The following is a 16,104-nucleotide window of genomic DNA, read 5'->3' on the forward strand; positions in this document are numbered from 1 at the left end:
CGTTCTAACCGTAGAATCACAATGTGACAATCATCGAAGGCAACTCGAAGTTGCACGTGTATGTCAACGCGAAGACAATCGGAGAGTACCAGTGTGTAGCGTGGTTCGGAGCATCGGCAATCGCTTCACTACCGGCCCGACTCACGCTGGCCTCGATAAGTGTGGATTCCAATAGTATTACTAGCAACAGTGCTAGCTATCCCAACTATGGACCATTGCGTAGCAGTAGCAGTAGTATTAGCGATGTTCACAGCGGTCGAACCGACCGGGTCCCAACCATGATGAGACGGGTTTTGTCGCCTATCCAGCAGCAACATCTAAAAATCTCACCGGGAAATAGTATTATCATCAAATGCGGAGACGTGCTCTCAAATCCTCCTGCAGTGTGGAGTTATTATAAGTAAGATATCAACAACTCTGCAAAGCTTTTACTAAACCCGCTTCCCTTCCACAGAGATGAAGTAGCGATCCCCGCCAGCACACCGCAACTGCCGAACGGAGGATTGATTCTACCGCAGCTCACACCGCAGGACTCGGGGACCTATCGTTGTTCAGCCGTCAATTCTATAACCGGAAGCGAGCTCAAGCTGCCACAAAAAACCACAATCCTCGTAGAGTACACTTCCAGGTCATCGCCAAAGGCGATCTACAAACCACAGAACGTATCTACCACCCCGGGTTCCACAGTTCTACTGGAATGTACCGGAGTGGCAAACCCGACCCCTCAAGCCTCTTGGACTCGTCGCGATGGTTTGCCCATCAGTGATCACTCGGAGGTTCTGTCCTACGGATTACAGATAAGCGATGTCGTCCCAGAAGATCAAGGAGAATACATCTGCCGGTTGGACAACGGCGTCGAGCCGGCACTACTGCATACCATCAAACTGACGGTTCTGGAAGCTCCCCAGATAATCGAACCACCCCGACCGACCCTGACTAATGAAAGCGAGAGTCTCGAGCTGGAGTGCATTGCACGGGGTTCTCCGACACCGGAAATCTACTGGATGATCAACGGAGATCCCGCTCGGTGGGATAGGCTGATAAAATCAAACGGCTCGAAACTGTTCATCAAATCGGTGGAGAAAAAGCATGCCGGAATCGTGCAGTGCTTTGCTCGCAATGAGGTCGGTGAAGTTAGCGAAAGCAATCTGCTGCAAGTCAATCCGAAACAAATTCCCGGCGGAGTTGGAACACCTCCGCTGGGATCCGTTCCTTCCGGTTCGAAGTTTGGCAACGAACACGGCGGTAAACGACAGAAGGGTGGCAAGAAACACAAACACCGTAAGTACAGCACCGTAAAAAGTTGTTTATTTTTATCTGCCGGTTTGATAACACGCTCAATTTGCTCTAAAAGGAAAGTTAATTCAGTGGGAAATTTCTCCCGACGTGGAGGTCCTCGCTCTATTCCACTCCATAGAATTTCGGTTGGTGAACGGCAGTTCCTGGCGAAAAATAGCTCAAATGATCCATCCCTCGACTGTTGACGATCGAAGTCATTTCGTATTAACTTGAATTTATGCTCCGGAAATGCTTTACAGATTTCGGTAAAGATTTTTTCCGCCATCTCTTTGTAGATGGGACAATCTAAACTGTGCTCAACAGTGATTACGGCCAGTTCGGGATCGAAATGCTTATCGTCACAGAAAATTAAATTTTTATCAATCGGAATTTTCTTACGCTTTTTCGATTTGGTAGATTTTTTCACTCTTTTCTCCTTTTTCGGTGCCATTTTTTTGCGGATTTCCTCACAGCCTACTATTCTATTTTTTTCTTAACAGTTATAATGATTCCACCTTCGCGACCCAACATCACACGGCTATCGGACGAATCGGTGATGGTGCGCTGGTCAGTTCCATCCAGCGACGGATTACCGATACAGTTCTTCAAAGTCCAGTACCGCATGCTCGGTGACCCTTCGAAAAACATCGCCCGAACGCAATGGATGACGGAAAACGAGGATATTCCCCCGTACACACGATCGTACGAGGTGAACAACCTGAAATCGGACCACTTCTATCGCTTCCGGATCGTGGCGGTGTATTCCAACAACGACAACAAGGAAGGTGTCGCATCCGGAAAGTTCCACCTGCAGCGGGGTTCTCAGTTGGGTCTTACCAAAAACCATTTACTGGCCCCAACTTTAACCCGAATCGAACCCGTCTCCCAGCACGGTATCGTTCTGCACTGGCAGTTCCCGCAGCATCTTCCACATCCGATCGACGGCTTCTACGCGTACTATCGACCAGCCACGACAGCTGGCGAGTACTCGAAAGCCACGGTGGACACTCCGACCGCGCGACATTTCAAAATCGATCATCTTGAGCCAGGAACGGCATACGAGTTCAAACTGCAATCGTTCACGGCCGCGGCGGCCTCAGATTTCAGTGCTATACTAACCGGAAAAACTCTGAAACCGCCAACACCACCGCCCATCGTGCCATCCGTGGTTGCTGCTTCCGAGGCGGACAACGGAACAGCGGAAGTGCCGAATTACATCTACATGGGAGTCGGTGGCTTCGTTCTGGTACTCGGTGGAATCATACTGCTCTGTTGTTGCTGCGTGGCGTGTAAAAAGAAACGCAGTCCCGGTGGGGGTAAGCCAAACCGAATAGTTCGAAGATCCTTCCCTAGTAACAGTTGTTTTTCTTTCAATCACCAGACGAATCTGAAGCCAAATCCCACATCCAGGTGGAGCAGAACGGTTTCCCCGGATCGGTTAGCAACGGAGGTCCACGGTCCCACCATCACAAGAGCCGAAATGGAATCAGTGCCCGGATGAACATCACCCCGAATCCGCTGGCCCAGGATAGCGATAAGGTAAGCTGGTGCTTTACTAGCTATCACTAGAATGCTGAGAGTGCTTGCTTGCCATAAGCAAATTCGGGCTTAGGCCTTACTCTACTAACCCTTTTACCTTTTACTCTGATCTGACCGTTTTGGGATTCCCATGTTCAGATGCCTCTATGCTAAAATAAAACAGAAAGATTAAACTATTGGGCTTGAAAGCGTTCCAATTGCGGCTAAAGCAAGTTTCCGTAGATGGTTTACCGAATAGAGTTAGATGCAACAACTAGTTAAAGTTAACGTGTTAAAGGAAAGTAGTTTTTTTGCTCGCCAGTTGAAACGTTTCCTGTTGTTACTAATTCCCAGCTGACTAATCCGCCAACCCCCGCAAACTTTTTCGGGGACAAGCGATTGTGGATATTTCTTGTTTTATTTTTCGTTTAATTGCACACAACACATTGTGGAGTGGAAGAAACAATCGAAACCGTTAAAAAATATCGAAGTGTCAAAAATGTCACAAACGTCAAGAGTGTCAATATTAAAAAAAAGGATTCCTGATAGTAATGTCAAAAATAATAAAATGCCAAAAATCCCAAAAATATCTCAAGAGCCAAAAATGTCCTAAACGTCAAAAAAGTCAAAAATTTCAAAAACATTCGAAACTTTAAAATAATAATATAACGAACATATTTATTTTTTACTTATGTACGATTAAAGGCTGCAAAATAAACCCACAAAAATCACACAAAATAGCAAATTAAGCAATTAAAGACGAAATTACAAACTATAAGTTGAAGACAACAAATGTTTTTAATTGAGCTTTAAAACATCAGGCATTAAATGAGAAAAGTAAATTTCATTAAATAAATAATTGAACAAAATTAATGCCAAATATAAAACAATTCACGTAACTTTATTAAACTTTTGAACAGTTAAACAATGATAAAGCTATCGTCAATCAATTGCTTCTATTGAAATAAAATCTGATCACTAAGTCTCAAAGCAACCTGCAAAATGTCTCATTTTTTGGAATATTTCACATCATTTGCAAATAATCTAGAGAAACATTTCAAAAGGTTTTATCTGCTTTGATCGATTTTTTGATCGATCACTTTCATTTAACCACCACAACTTATTAAACACTTTGACGCGCTGTTTGCACAAGTTGATAGCGGAGGGATCACTCTAGCCTTCTGATCGAAAACCACGTTTGGGAGAGTTACTGAAGCTGAATAGTTACCATAAAAAGACGCTCCGGAAAAACAACGAAAGCAGATAGGACCTTTTGAAAAGTTTATCTAGAAATATACATTTAGAGACTGCATGAAGAGCACTGATCCAAGGCAGCTGCTTTGTGGCACAACTAAAAAATGTAAAAGTGTGCAGATCCCAAGTGGGTGAGCGTAGAATGGCTTCTTTAAATACTAAGCAAAGCACGAGTAAATTGCTTCTTCCATTCCATTTGTTCACATTCGTCAATTCATTTCATTGTGTGTCGTTACTGTATATGCCAAAAAATAAGCTGCACACTCTGCTTGAGCAATATATTATTCAAAAATTTCGAAACATATTTCCTACAAAAAAAAAATTGAATTTCTCAGCAAAGTACCGCCATCGCTGGTCCCCCCAGTCGAGTAGCAATCGTAGCCGTAAGCTCCCCCGCTGAACTCCACGTTTCACCTTCTTGACCTATTATAGTTCGTATCGTAGTAGTAATGCGTTTTCCTACTTCCAATATTCTTCTTTTTCTGTTTCTTTTTTCTCACCGACCTGTTCCTTTGTCTATATGTACCCACTTTTTTCCACCACCAACACTTGTATACACACACGCGTCCACGCGAACACACATAAACACACGCACCCTTTTTGGTAAAGTAGCGTTATCGTTAGATTACAACGCACCCAAAGAAATGCGCAGCAGTAGGCTGCGTAATTCGTTGTTTATAGTTCTTGCTTTTAATCTGTCAAAAAAAAAAAATCTTCGAGCACTGCTAGTTCACATTTTCCAGACCAACACTCCGACACTTTCCCCCTCAACATTTCTTGGGTCCCGAGTAGCTAGCCTATAGTTCTAGTTCTTTGTGGTTTGTGTGTAGCGTCGCGTTTCTTGTATTCTCGCGAACCGAGCCAATTTGTATTCTAGCTTAGAAATCAGCGTGAATGTTCTAGAATCGTAATGTGATGGAGCTGCGCTTTCTGCCGACCAAACTGCCCCAGCCGACGTCAACGCTTACCGGTGGTGAAGTTGGAGGTGGTGGTTCTTCCGGTGGCAGCAGCGGTGGCGGTACCCTGAATCTGATGACCAACGGACCCAACTCTTACCCTACTAATAACAATCATCATCCGCATCCACATCACCAGCACCATCAACATCAACAGCAGCAACAGCAACAACTCCAGAACCATCAGTCCGTTCTGAACGCGGTCGCTACGGGCCAGGAACACATGATGCTGGCGTCGATGCCTCACCGGAGAACACTGGAGCGAAGTGTCCGAAATTTGCCGCATGGTGGACAACATAACGGACTCGTGGATCAGAACCAAAAGATGATGCTGGAGGGAGACTGCGGTGTAACCACAACGGTTGGTGCAGGTGTGGGCATTGTGCTCGGAACGTCCCGAAACAATTCTTCGATTCGGCGGGGTCGACGTGGTTCCGGCTCCGTTCCCGGTAGTCCCCGGGTCGGACGAGGTCCGAGTGCCGAACTGTTGCAGCACAATCGATCACCGATGCCAATCCGAGCGGCCACCAGTGGCGTTAAACGGGCAGCTAGGTTGGGACGTGCCGAGAACATGTCCTCCGGCAGTCTGAACAGTATTGAAGTGTGAAAGATTTTTCCTCCGTGCGATGGTGCGGCGGGTCGTCGTTGATATGTGATAGAAATTTACGCATAATTGGCTCTCCTAACTTCTACAAACAAACACGTAGCAGAAGTGTAAACAAAAAGACAACCCCAGCTTGTTCTGCTGGATGGATGATTGAATCCCACAGAATTTGGAACAGAAATAGCTAATAGTATCCCACTTAACCGATGAGAAGCCCCTCAATCGAAACGCTGTAGACTCTAGTTAGTAATCCGTCCTTTTTTAGAAGCGCAGATCAGCATGCAATTTGTGTAGCGTAACAAAATGTTCACTTTTACTGTAGGAGAGTTTTATTTACTCTGAACTGTTGTAGCAAGAATGTACGCTTAAAACTCGATTAGTAAACACAACCAGAAACAGGCAAACTAATTGTACTTATTAAGCAAGATATGCAACTTAACCGAATGCTCGAACATGTAAATATACTTACTTTCTTTAATGGTTCAGATTATTCACAGCAGCAACAGCAGAAGTCTAGCAATCACGAAATTTAACAAACAACTGAGCTGCTTAAAACTGTTTCTAGATGTAGGTTTCTTCTTAGTATGATTTTCGACTGATACTAAACGTAATTAACGAACAGAAAACAAAAGAGAAAGTGGAAGAGAATGAATAGTTAGTCTCTGTGCGCGTGTTAAATTATTTACAAACTAGAGGTAATGATTTTAAAAGAAAATTCATATATAAATATATATATTTAAAACGAGAAAACGAATGAACAGCTGGTACACAGCAGCGAAGCTGAATACAAGTTAAGCTTAACTGGTAAGCCACAAAACAATCGAACGTCACTATTTTATGTGTCCTTTTATTATTTTGAATTTATTGCGTAACATTTTAATTTTTCCACTGATGTACATAATAAGAAAGCGCCCATGCTGGAGCGCAAGCCGAGACAGCACTGAATAAAAACAAAATGCTGTCCGAGAACAAGTTTGGATTCTTCACTTTTGGACCAAACACATAACAAATAGATTTCGAATGGTTTTATTTTACTTCCGTCTGTTCAGTAGAAAATTTAGCATACGTAGTAGCCGTCAGAAAGCGGTTAGAAAATGGCATAAAAATTTAGATGAAATCTAAAGTCTAAATTTGTAACCAAGTATAAAACAAGTTGTTAAAGCTATTATTAACTGTAGAAGCATACAGAGAATAAATTGACATTCGTTTTTTTTTTTTTTAAGTTTACCGATAACCGACTAATATTCGAAAATCCTTTGCTGGAACTTCCTAATTTCCGAGACAGCGAGTTCGTCGCCTGGGATTCTTGTACACAGTCGTGCATTGATGTCTTTCTGTTTGAGAGGGTTTTCTTGGTCCATCCTTATTAAGGTCGATGTTGTGTTTACTAGTGGATTAATGGGGACAGAATAGCGATTGGTTGAGGTTTGACGCATTGTTTATCAGGCGGTTTAAGTTTTTAGCCTTCAATTTAGTTAGTTGTTTGATGAAAACATTAAGGACGCAGTCGCTCACTCTAATAAAAATGACTTCTCTGCACTATTGCAAAATGTTTGTCAATTATCGAGATAAAAAACTTGAGCAATTTGATTTGTTTTTTTTTTTTTAATTTAATTTAATTTATTTCGTTAATTTGGCGTGTGTTAATAAAGAACATAGGGTGAGATATGGATAAACTTACAACAACTTGATGATTCGAAGGAAATTAATTGGGTTCTGAAGGCTAGTTTCAATCGAATGAAAGAGAAATTGAAATAAAAAACCTTCGATAATTGCAAAAAACACATAAGGGATGGTTAAAGAAAAGGTGAGTAAGATCAAGCATTTTGGGTGGCCTGCAGTTGATTGACAACTATCGTTGGAACCGAGTTTGAGGTGGCGAAACCGGTGTCGTCCACAAAGAGAAAGAACTGGACGCTATCTAGCATTACGAGCTCAGCTGTAAATATGTTGTACAGCGTAGGACAAAGAATAACTCCTTGTGGGACTCCATAGCCCCTTCTTTTAAGGTCTGATGGTTGCTCGTTGACAACAACCCTGAACGAACGATTTAGTGTTTACAAAGGGAAATTTCCTTGCAGTACCTATTTTGTGCAAAATTGCTTTATGCCAAACAGAATCGTACACTTTTTCGACATCCAGAAATACCAGGCCCGAACTCTGAGTGCGGAGTTGGTTATAACCTCTTTTACAAGTCTGTGTAGATGGCTGGTCGATATAAAATAAATAAATAAATGAAAAAAAAAATGGTTAAAGATGTAGTTTCAGATTGGGCTGGCTCGAGGCACTTTTTGGATTTTATTTTTCTCGATGAGCTGCACTATTTCTTTGGGGTTGATCAGTACAGCCACGGATGTGTATTGGACAGGTTCGTTCGATCTGTGTAGTTGATCGAGTCGTTCACCGCAGCGACCGTTTCGATGTCGTCTACCATTTAGTTGATGTGGGTCTGAGCAAAACTGTTTGCTCGCAGCTGTACCTTACCGGATGAGTGTGTCACTATAAATTCACCTTGGACTTTATTTGATTGATTTTCGCAGAGCCCTTGGCACTTGAGCAATTTCAGTACCGATGCCGTGCATTAAAGTCTTCCATTATAAAGATGGGTACAGTGCGTCCTTCTGGTGAGAGTTGAGAAATCTCGACGGAAATGGGTTCAGGTAGAGCGTCTCCTCGCCCCGGGAAAATAGGCAATACTGCACCTCGCAGTGCTAATCGAAATGCCGAAAGATTCTGTCGTTAACCAAACTATGTCTCCTATTTTTGTTTCTAAAGGATTTGATGTTTGCGATTGATTTTCTGTTCTTCTTATTTTTGATTTGTCCAATAATGTTTTTGCTTTTGCACATGTTGTTTGAATTCTATATTTTAATTCTGTAATATATGAATCTCATTCCGCGTCGAACACTCGACAGAAACGGACGTGCAAAGTGGTCGTTCTATTACAATCCGGTCCGTGTGTACGAATAGCCAAACAAAAGAGTGTATTATTCGCGCTAAAGGCCAACTAGATTGTGAGTTGTGTCGCTACGTTCTGTACCCGGCTCGCAACTTTGGCTATATTGGTGCAAAATACCAGCTGCAGTTTTGATCTGTGCACAGTGAATAGATCTTTCTAATTCAAGGCCATCATTTGACAGTCGAGTCGTGTCGCTGTGCTGAGTGATCTCACACCCGGCTCACTGCTGGTGGCTGTATTGGTGCTGCTGTACTGGTGCTGCTGGCTGCTTTTGGTGCAGCTTCGAACGATCGGACAACCACTGCTGGAAGGAAGAAGTAAATAAGTACGTGTTCTTGTCGGCGCTAGTGCGCTAGTGCACTACATTTAGCGCGATGGATATAGATCCCTCGCATCCCGTGCCACCATCCCCGAGCCCCCCTGACCCTGACCCTTCTGTTACCCCCTCCCCTGTTCATTCTCCAGTCCCCCCTCGTCCCAGGCTTTACCCGGACGGATCTCAACAGGGCAGCTATACTGTTTATTTTCGTCCAAAGGCAGGAGTGAATTCAAAGCGATTAAACATACTGCAAATTCCTAAAGACCTGATGAAGGGGTACAAGGCCGTGACCGAAATTTCCAAGGTCCGACCTAACAAGCTCCGTGTCGTGGTCAGTGATCTGGCACAGGCCAATGCTATCGCTTGCTCTGAGCTCTTCACACGCGAGTATCGCGTTTACATACCCGCACGAGACGTGGAGATCGACGGTGTCATAAGCGATTCGAGTCTGTCTGTCGAGTGTATCCTAAAAAGCGCAACCGGTTGCTTCAAAAATACCGAAACACAGGCGAAGATTTTGGATTGTAAGCAATTGCGGTCCATGTCTCTCGTCGGCGGTAAAAAAGTTTACACTCCGTCAGACTCGTTTCGCGTTACGTTTGCCGGATCTGCACTCCCTAGCCACGTTCCGATCGACCGGGTTCGTCTGCCTGTGCGATTGTATGTACCCCGTGTTATGAATTGCACCAATTGCAAGCAGTTAGGCCACACAGCCACCTACTGCTGCAATAAGGCACGATGTAGCAAGTGGGGCGGGACTCATGCGGAAGATTCTTGCAGTGTTAATGCTGAAAAATGTATTCACTGTGGGGAAAACCAGCATGAGCTCTCCACATGCCCGGTGTACATGCAGCGCAGAGATAAAATCAAGCATAAAAGGAGCGTTCAAAGCGTTCTTATGCTGAGATGCTGAAGAAGACCATGACCACTTCTACCATAACATCGAACCCCTTTGATCTGTTGTCCTCTGATGAAACCGATTCTGACGATTCATCAGCGGGAACATCTTATGCCAATCCTGGGGAGTCTAGGAAAAGGAAAAATGTTTCTTCTCCTAAACTTCCCCGTAAAGGTCCTAAGATTTCCCAAAGTGTAATGAAAAGTACGAACAAACCAAACAGTGCTGCGGAAAAACCGAAGCAAACTCCTCCTGGGCTTGCAAATTTGAAGTCCCAGAAGGAGTTCCCAGCACTGCCAGGAACATCTAAAACACCAGTTGTTCCTTTTGCACATCCAGTTGATGAAACAAACTCTGGATTAGTGAAATTTTCTGACATCGTGGACTGGATTTTTTGAAAATTTCAATGTACCCGATCCAATTAAAATTTTTCTTACAGCATTCCTCCCAACAGTTAGATCATTTTTGAAGCAGTTGACTGCCCAATGGCCCCTCCTTGCAACGATTGTATCCTTCGATGCCTAATTCAACTGCGTATATGAAGGATTCTATCTCTGTCTTACAGCGGAATTGTAGAAGTATTTTACCAAAAATTGATTCGTTTAAAGTTTTGATAAATAAAAACAAATGCGATGCATTTTCCCTTTGTGAAACTTGGCTTACTTCAAATATTGATCTCAACTTCCATGATTTTAAAATCATTCGCCTTGATCGAGACACCCCATATGGAGGAGTACTTTTAGGGATTAAAAAGTGCTATTCTTTCTATCGTATTAACCTCCCCTCGATTCCAGGCATCGAAGTTGTCGCATGTCAAATGACAATACAAGGTAAAGAGCTTTGTATTGCCTCAATATATATTCCTCCCAGAGCACAGGTTGGGCAACGGCTGCTCTTTGATTTAATAGAACTTCTTCCCTCGCCACGTTTGATTTTGGGAGACTTCAACTCTCATGGCGTGGCTTGGGGTTCCCCTTACAATGATAACCGCTCCTCTTTAATCTATAACCTTTGCGATGACTTCGACATGACTATTTTAAACAACGGTGAAATGACACGTATCCCGTAACCTCCAGCCCGCGCTTTGGATCTATCCTTATGTTCGACGTCGCTACGGTTGGATTGCACATGGAAGGTAATCCTCGATCACATCTGTTCAACTGAAGAACCAAAAATGAGGCATTTTCTTTTTATTTTAAGTATCGACATCTAGCGGTTACACTCAAAATTTATTTATAGTTATACCATTTATACCAGCTTTCCAATATTTTCTAGACTAACATTGTGAAAAGTCCGCATGCTTATGCAAGAATAAATCAAGAACACTTCTGAGCTAATTCTTGTGAAAATTTGAAAATTCCGTTTAAAAAAACTGTTCTGACTATTCGGCTTATATCTGTAAATTTGAAGAACTATTGGATCAAATCATGTGTTCAACTCGGTAGTTTCATTGTTGCAATTGCTCCTCAATTTTCAATTCTGACTTTACATACTGATACATCCGAGGAAAAATGCACTCTTGTGCTGAGAAATTCATCGCATTATTTTATTGTTCCAATCGAAAGTCGAAATATCGACTCGGGACTTAAGTTTTTTTCACCTTATGCACAATGCGCATCAAATGCGCTAAACAGAGCACTAGATGCGACATTATGTGCATTGGCAGCTGGAACGGTAATAACTAACGCCAAATAATTTATAATGTCGTTTTTGCGCCCGGACTACACCAGGACTGCAGCCCATATGGTACTGTCATTTTATATGCCATTCGACAGGACTTGTACATGTGTTGGTTTGCGGACCACACTTCACCACAAAAACGAATACGACATAGGATGCAATGATGCAATGCAAGCAACTTCTGAAGCAGAAATTATTTGAGTTGTATTGCCACCTCTTTTTGCGAACAGAATAAATAAAAGCTTCTCTCTCTCCCACGGTGTCGACAGCAAAGTTCATTTCCACTTTGACTGTTAAAAATTGGACGTTGTAGTGTTCAAGTGAAAAGTTTTCTTCGCAGTTGATATCTGGAATTATTTAAATTGAATTAAAGTTACGCGTGAAATTATCGCAAAATGGGGCATAAATGCTGTGCTGTGAAAAATTGCTTTTATTCAACGGTTTCATCCAATGTATCTATGTATGCAGTCGGAAAAAGGTAATAAATTGAAGGAACGAAATATTGAATGGAAAAGTAAAACGTTTAATGTGTCTAGGTGCATCGACATGCGACAAAAATGGCTTGAATTAATAGATCCGGCTGTGCGGGATTCTTCCGCCATTTGTAATATATGGATATGGGCAAATCACTTCCGTTCAACCGATTTATCAACACTTCATGCAAAAGTAAGGGGTGAGTAAAAATGAATTGTGCAGTGAGACCATCACAGGACTGTATTTCAGAATAGCTAGTGCGTGACGATTTATTTCTGTCCCTTTCTTCCTCATGTTAAACTAGAGAAGGCTGCGCGAGCTTTAGCCGCTCTCTCATTCAGAGAATTCTCTGTCCTGTCTCAACACTGGTATACCGAGTGTGACGTTTCATAATATTCGTACAGTACCACCCGGATACATGCAAGATATTGATTTTTTTACCGTATTTTCGATGAGCTTAATGTATTTAGTGAGATGCCTAATGTGTTTAGTGCGATGTATCATGCATCGAATGCGCTGTACAATGCACTAGACGCGACATTATGCGCATTGTGAATAATAAGTAAATAAGTTGTTTATTTTAGTTTCACCTGGAACGGTAATATCTTTACTACGGACAATATTTTTTTTACGTTATACCTAATGTCGCAAGTAGTGCTGTGTATAGTGCGTAAGATCCAAGTAGATCTGTTTAAGGTGACAGTGATTGTTTGAGAGATTTTCTGTTTGATCTTTAATATATTTTAACTGATTATTGGAACACAACGACGGTAGTGAAAGAAAAACTGGGTAGAATTTTATTACCCCATGATCAAGTTTTGCTAGATATTAAATTTTTCACAACTCAAACCGGATGTGTGTTCATGTCAATCAGAAATGTTTATATATTTATAACTAATATTGATGTAGAGCCCAAGAATCATGATGAACCATTAGTTCATATGGATCTTGACAATGTTGGAGCACACGAAGAGTTTCACGGCTTTGCAGAGAAAAAGAAACAGATGAAATTTTGTTGAATAACGGTGGCTTAAAGCGACGCTTGACCTCCAAGAAACTTGTCGATCACTAATATGCGTGTACTGTGGATAAGTATAAAGCAACTCTGAAGCAAAATGATAGGTTGAAGCATAAAAATAAACAGCTTAAGAAAAAAAAAAAGAAAAATTTGAAACGAAAAGAGAAATCAGCAGATTTATGGAAGAAAAAAGCGGCGAAATATCGCAAGATACGATTTCCACAGCGCAAAATTCGTTTGCCTTGTCGTCGTTATGGTATTTTGGATGGATTACAACGCAATGCTACAAGAGCGAAGAGAGGTGTACGTTATTCAACGGAGATGAAATCGGCAGCTATTGGACTGTACTATTGCTCTTCTAAGGCTTATAAACAACTCCGAAAAGTGTTGAGATTCCCCAGTGTCTCGATAATCCGGGAGTGGTTCCGCCATTTGAACATCAAAGACGGCTTTTCAAGGAGTATTCAAACGCTCCTTAGAGTAAAAGGTAAATCGTTGACCACAGCTGACGAAACTGTTTCAATAGTCATCGACGAGATGACCCTACGTCCAAGAATAACTTATATCGATGGGCTTTCCAGCTAAAGTATCAGGAAAGGAATTCATCACAAATCGTCGAGCTGGGTCAGTGCTGGTCGTTATGATAAAGGTAAAATTTTGGATGATTTTTTCGAACGACAGCAGCGTTATGTCTGCGGCTTGAGGATTGCTTGGTTATTTTTTTGTTTTTCTTAATTCAAGGGTATCAACACTGGATATAAACAGGGAATAGGATATTTCTTCAGTGAGGCCGGTTTCAAAGCTGAAGAACTCGAGGCAATCGTAGAGAAGGCCATTGATTATGTGATTGAAACTGGTCTTACTCCCAAAACATTGGTGAGTGATCAAAATTCCACGAACAGGTTACTTTATAAGAATTTGGGAATTACCGAGGATCACCCTTATTTTATTTATAAAAACCTGAAAATCTTTGGTCTCTTTGATGCACCACATCTCCTGAAATCGGCGCGAAATAATTTGATGAGACACAACGCTGTATATCAGGGAAAAATAATCAAGTGGGACCATTTGCGGCAATTGTATGATGAAGATTGTGGGCGGAATCCGCGGGCGGCGCCAAAACTATCAAACAGTCATGTGTACATGCCAGCATTCGGAGAGATGCGCGTGATGAAGGCAGCTGAAACAATGAGTATCACTGTAGCATCTGCAATTCGTATGTATGTTTCAAAGAAAAAGCCACCAAAAGAATGTATAGGTACAGCAAAATACTGCGAAGTTATTGATCAAGTATTCGATATCTTCAATTCCACGAGTAAAGTTCGAAAATCTAACAAGGTATGACTTCAATTTTTAATATTCGTCTATATACACTGAATTTTTATTTAACGTAATTGATGCGTCCGTGCAAAAAAAAATTGCCTAAAAAAGATCGCGTCGTTATGAAAAAAGCTTATATGTGTTTGTGTGTTTATGTGTATGTATGTATTATGTGTGTATGTATGTGCGCGTATATGTGTATGTGTGTGTGTGCTTGTGTGCGTGTGGGTAGGTGTGTATGTGTGTGACTGTGTGCGTTATGTCTTAGTTCATATAGAAATGTTTCTCGCGTAAAAAGATCGTGTAATTTCGAGAAAATCGCGTGAATAAAATCGTGTAATATGAATTCAAGTAAAAAAGTCACGTAAAAAATTTAGTGTACTTCTAAAATTTTAATGGCTATCCTTGAACTTCGGAGACTCTTGACCATTTCTACATATATCTTTCTTTTAAAGTAAAGAAATTTAAAAATCCTTGTGGACCTCTGATTTTGGCATGATTTTTTTTGGAATCTCAGGAGTCTTCGTGGTTTGTGAATGGTTATCGTAATATTAGTATTAATTTGTTTTTTCCACTTTCAAGCCTTATCTTTCACCACTTACATTAAACTCTCCGCATTGGACAGCTCTGCAGCAAATCCGAGTTAATTTTACAAAGCTTCATTTTATTGATAAAACGATGCGAATCTATAAAAGAGGTAATGCCAATAAAAAGGTGATTTTTAACGGTTTTAGTTTACCAAACATCTTTTTTCAGGAAGCCAAATTTAAACAGCTACCTAAACATAGTAAAAAGCCATGGTTTATGGATGGTTGGCTTCTAAACATAAGTGCGATTCCACAACTTTTCGAAAATTTGTGTACGAATTATGAATTTACAGAATTGCAAACAAGGAATCTCAATCAGGATTGCATAGAAAACTTTTTTGGTATAGTAAGAATGAGAAACGGAAACAATACTACACCAGATCCGTTGAGTTTTCAATCTGCATTCAAGTCTGTTGTAGTTAACCATTTATTAACAGCGCCCGAAACATCAAACTGTGAACAAGACGCGGGCATTAATATTGTTGAACTGGCTGATTTTTCGAAACTTCAATTATGCGAAAACAAAGATGAAAACTATGAGACATGATTTTTTTTGGAATCGATTCGGTACAGTTAAATTGCTATCTCAATAAGTTCGACAGTTCGCAACTCAACAACATTAATTGTGCTGCCGGCTGGATTACTGGCAGCATGACCCACAACGCATGTTTAAACCAAGTAAAAAATGACACAACTACCGGTGCAAGCACCTCCATGCTTTCTAAGTTCAAGCAGTCGACGCAACAGCAGGTCAGTAAAAAATTGTCAACATATTTGGGTAATATTTCTTCGCTCTTCAACAATAACTTCGACAACCTGCTTAAGGCAAGTTCCATTGGAATAAAGGATAGACTGAAAAAAATCACAGGAGAGTTGTGTGCAAAGCCACGACCGCAAGGATGAAGTAGAATACTTTTACATGAAAACCCGGCTGCTTACGTGCCAGTCATTTTTTAATTTGTTGTTCAATATCGGATAATATACCAATCACATCTTGGCGTTATCGCTGACAGTGCGAATAAAGTATTCCTTGTGATAAACAGTGAAAAGCTGATTTAACACTCGAAACTAGACGGCTCACGTGTTGTCGAAATGAGTCAACTTTTCATTGAATGCATTTACTAGTGCCCGCTATCGCACAGAGACTGCATTTCACTAAAGTGCCTCACTGCATCAGCTGCTATCGATGCTAAACCCGCTGCAACTGCTACGCTATCCGTAGCCAAGCTAATGTTTTGG

General features: G+C 41.5%; 1 protein-coding gene across 5 annotated transcripts in view; it reads left to right on the plus strand.

Annotated features, from left to right (window-relative positions):
- Positions 1-6,830, plus strand: part of LOC129729598 (interference hedgehog-like) — a 170,122-nt gene extending 163,292 nt beyond the window's left edge. The window contains exons 5-9 of one of the 5 annotated variants that reach the window (XM_055688290.1): positions 15-400; positions 455-1,281; positions 1,779-2,594; positions 2,660-2,817; positions 4,954-6,830. In XM_055688290.1, coding sequence (XP_055544265.1) covers positions 15-400; positions 455-1,281; positions 1,779-2,594; positions 2,660-2,817; positions 4,954-5,613 — 2,847 coding nt within the window. In that variant the 3' untranslated portion in view covers positions 5,614-6,830. Of the gene's footprint in view, positions 1-14; positions 401-454; positions 1,282-1,778; positions 2,595-2,659; positions 2,818-2,955 lie in introns of all 5 variants that reach the window. The other 4 variants (XM_055688291.1, XM_055688292.1, XM_055688293.1 and 1 more) reach the window with 4 other exon arrangements.
- Positions 6,831-16,104: the final 9,274 nt, after the last annotated feature.

This window comes from Wyeomyia smithii, chromosome 3 (assembly GCF_029784165.1).
Source record: "Wyeomyia smithii strain HCP4-BCI-WySm-NY-G18 chromosome 3, ASM2978416v1, whole genome shotgun sequence".
Lineage (NCBI taxonomy): Eukaryota > Metazoa > Arthropoda > Insecta > Diptera > Culicidae > Wyeomyia > Wyeomyia smithii.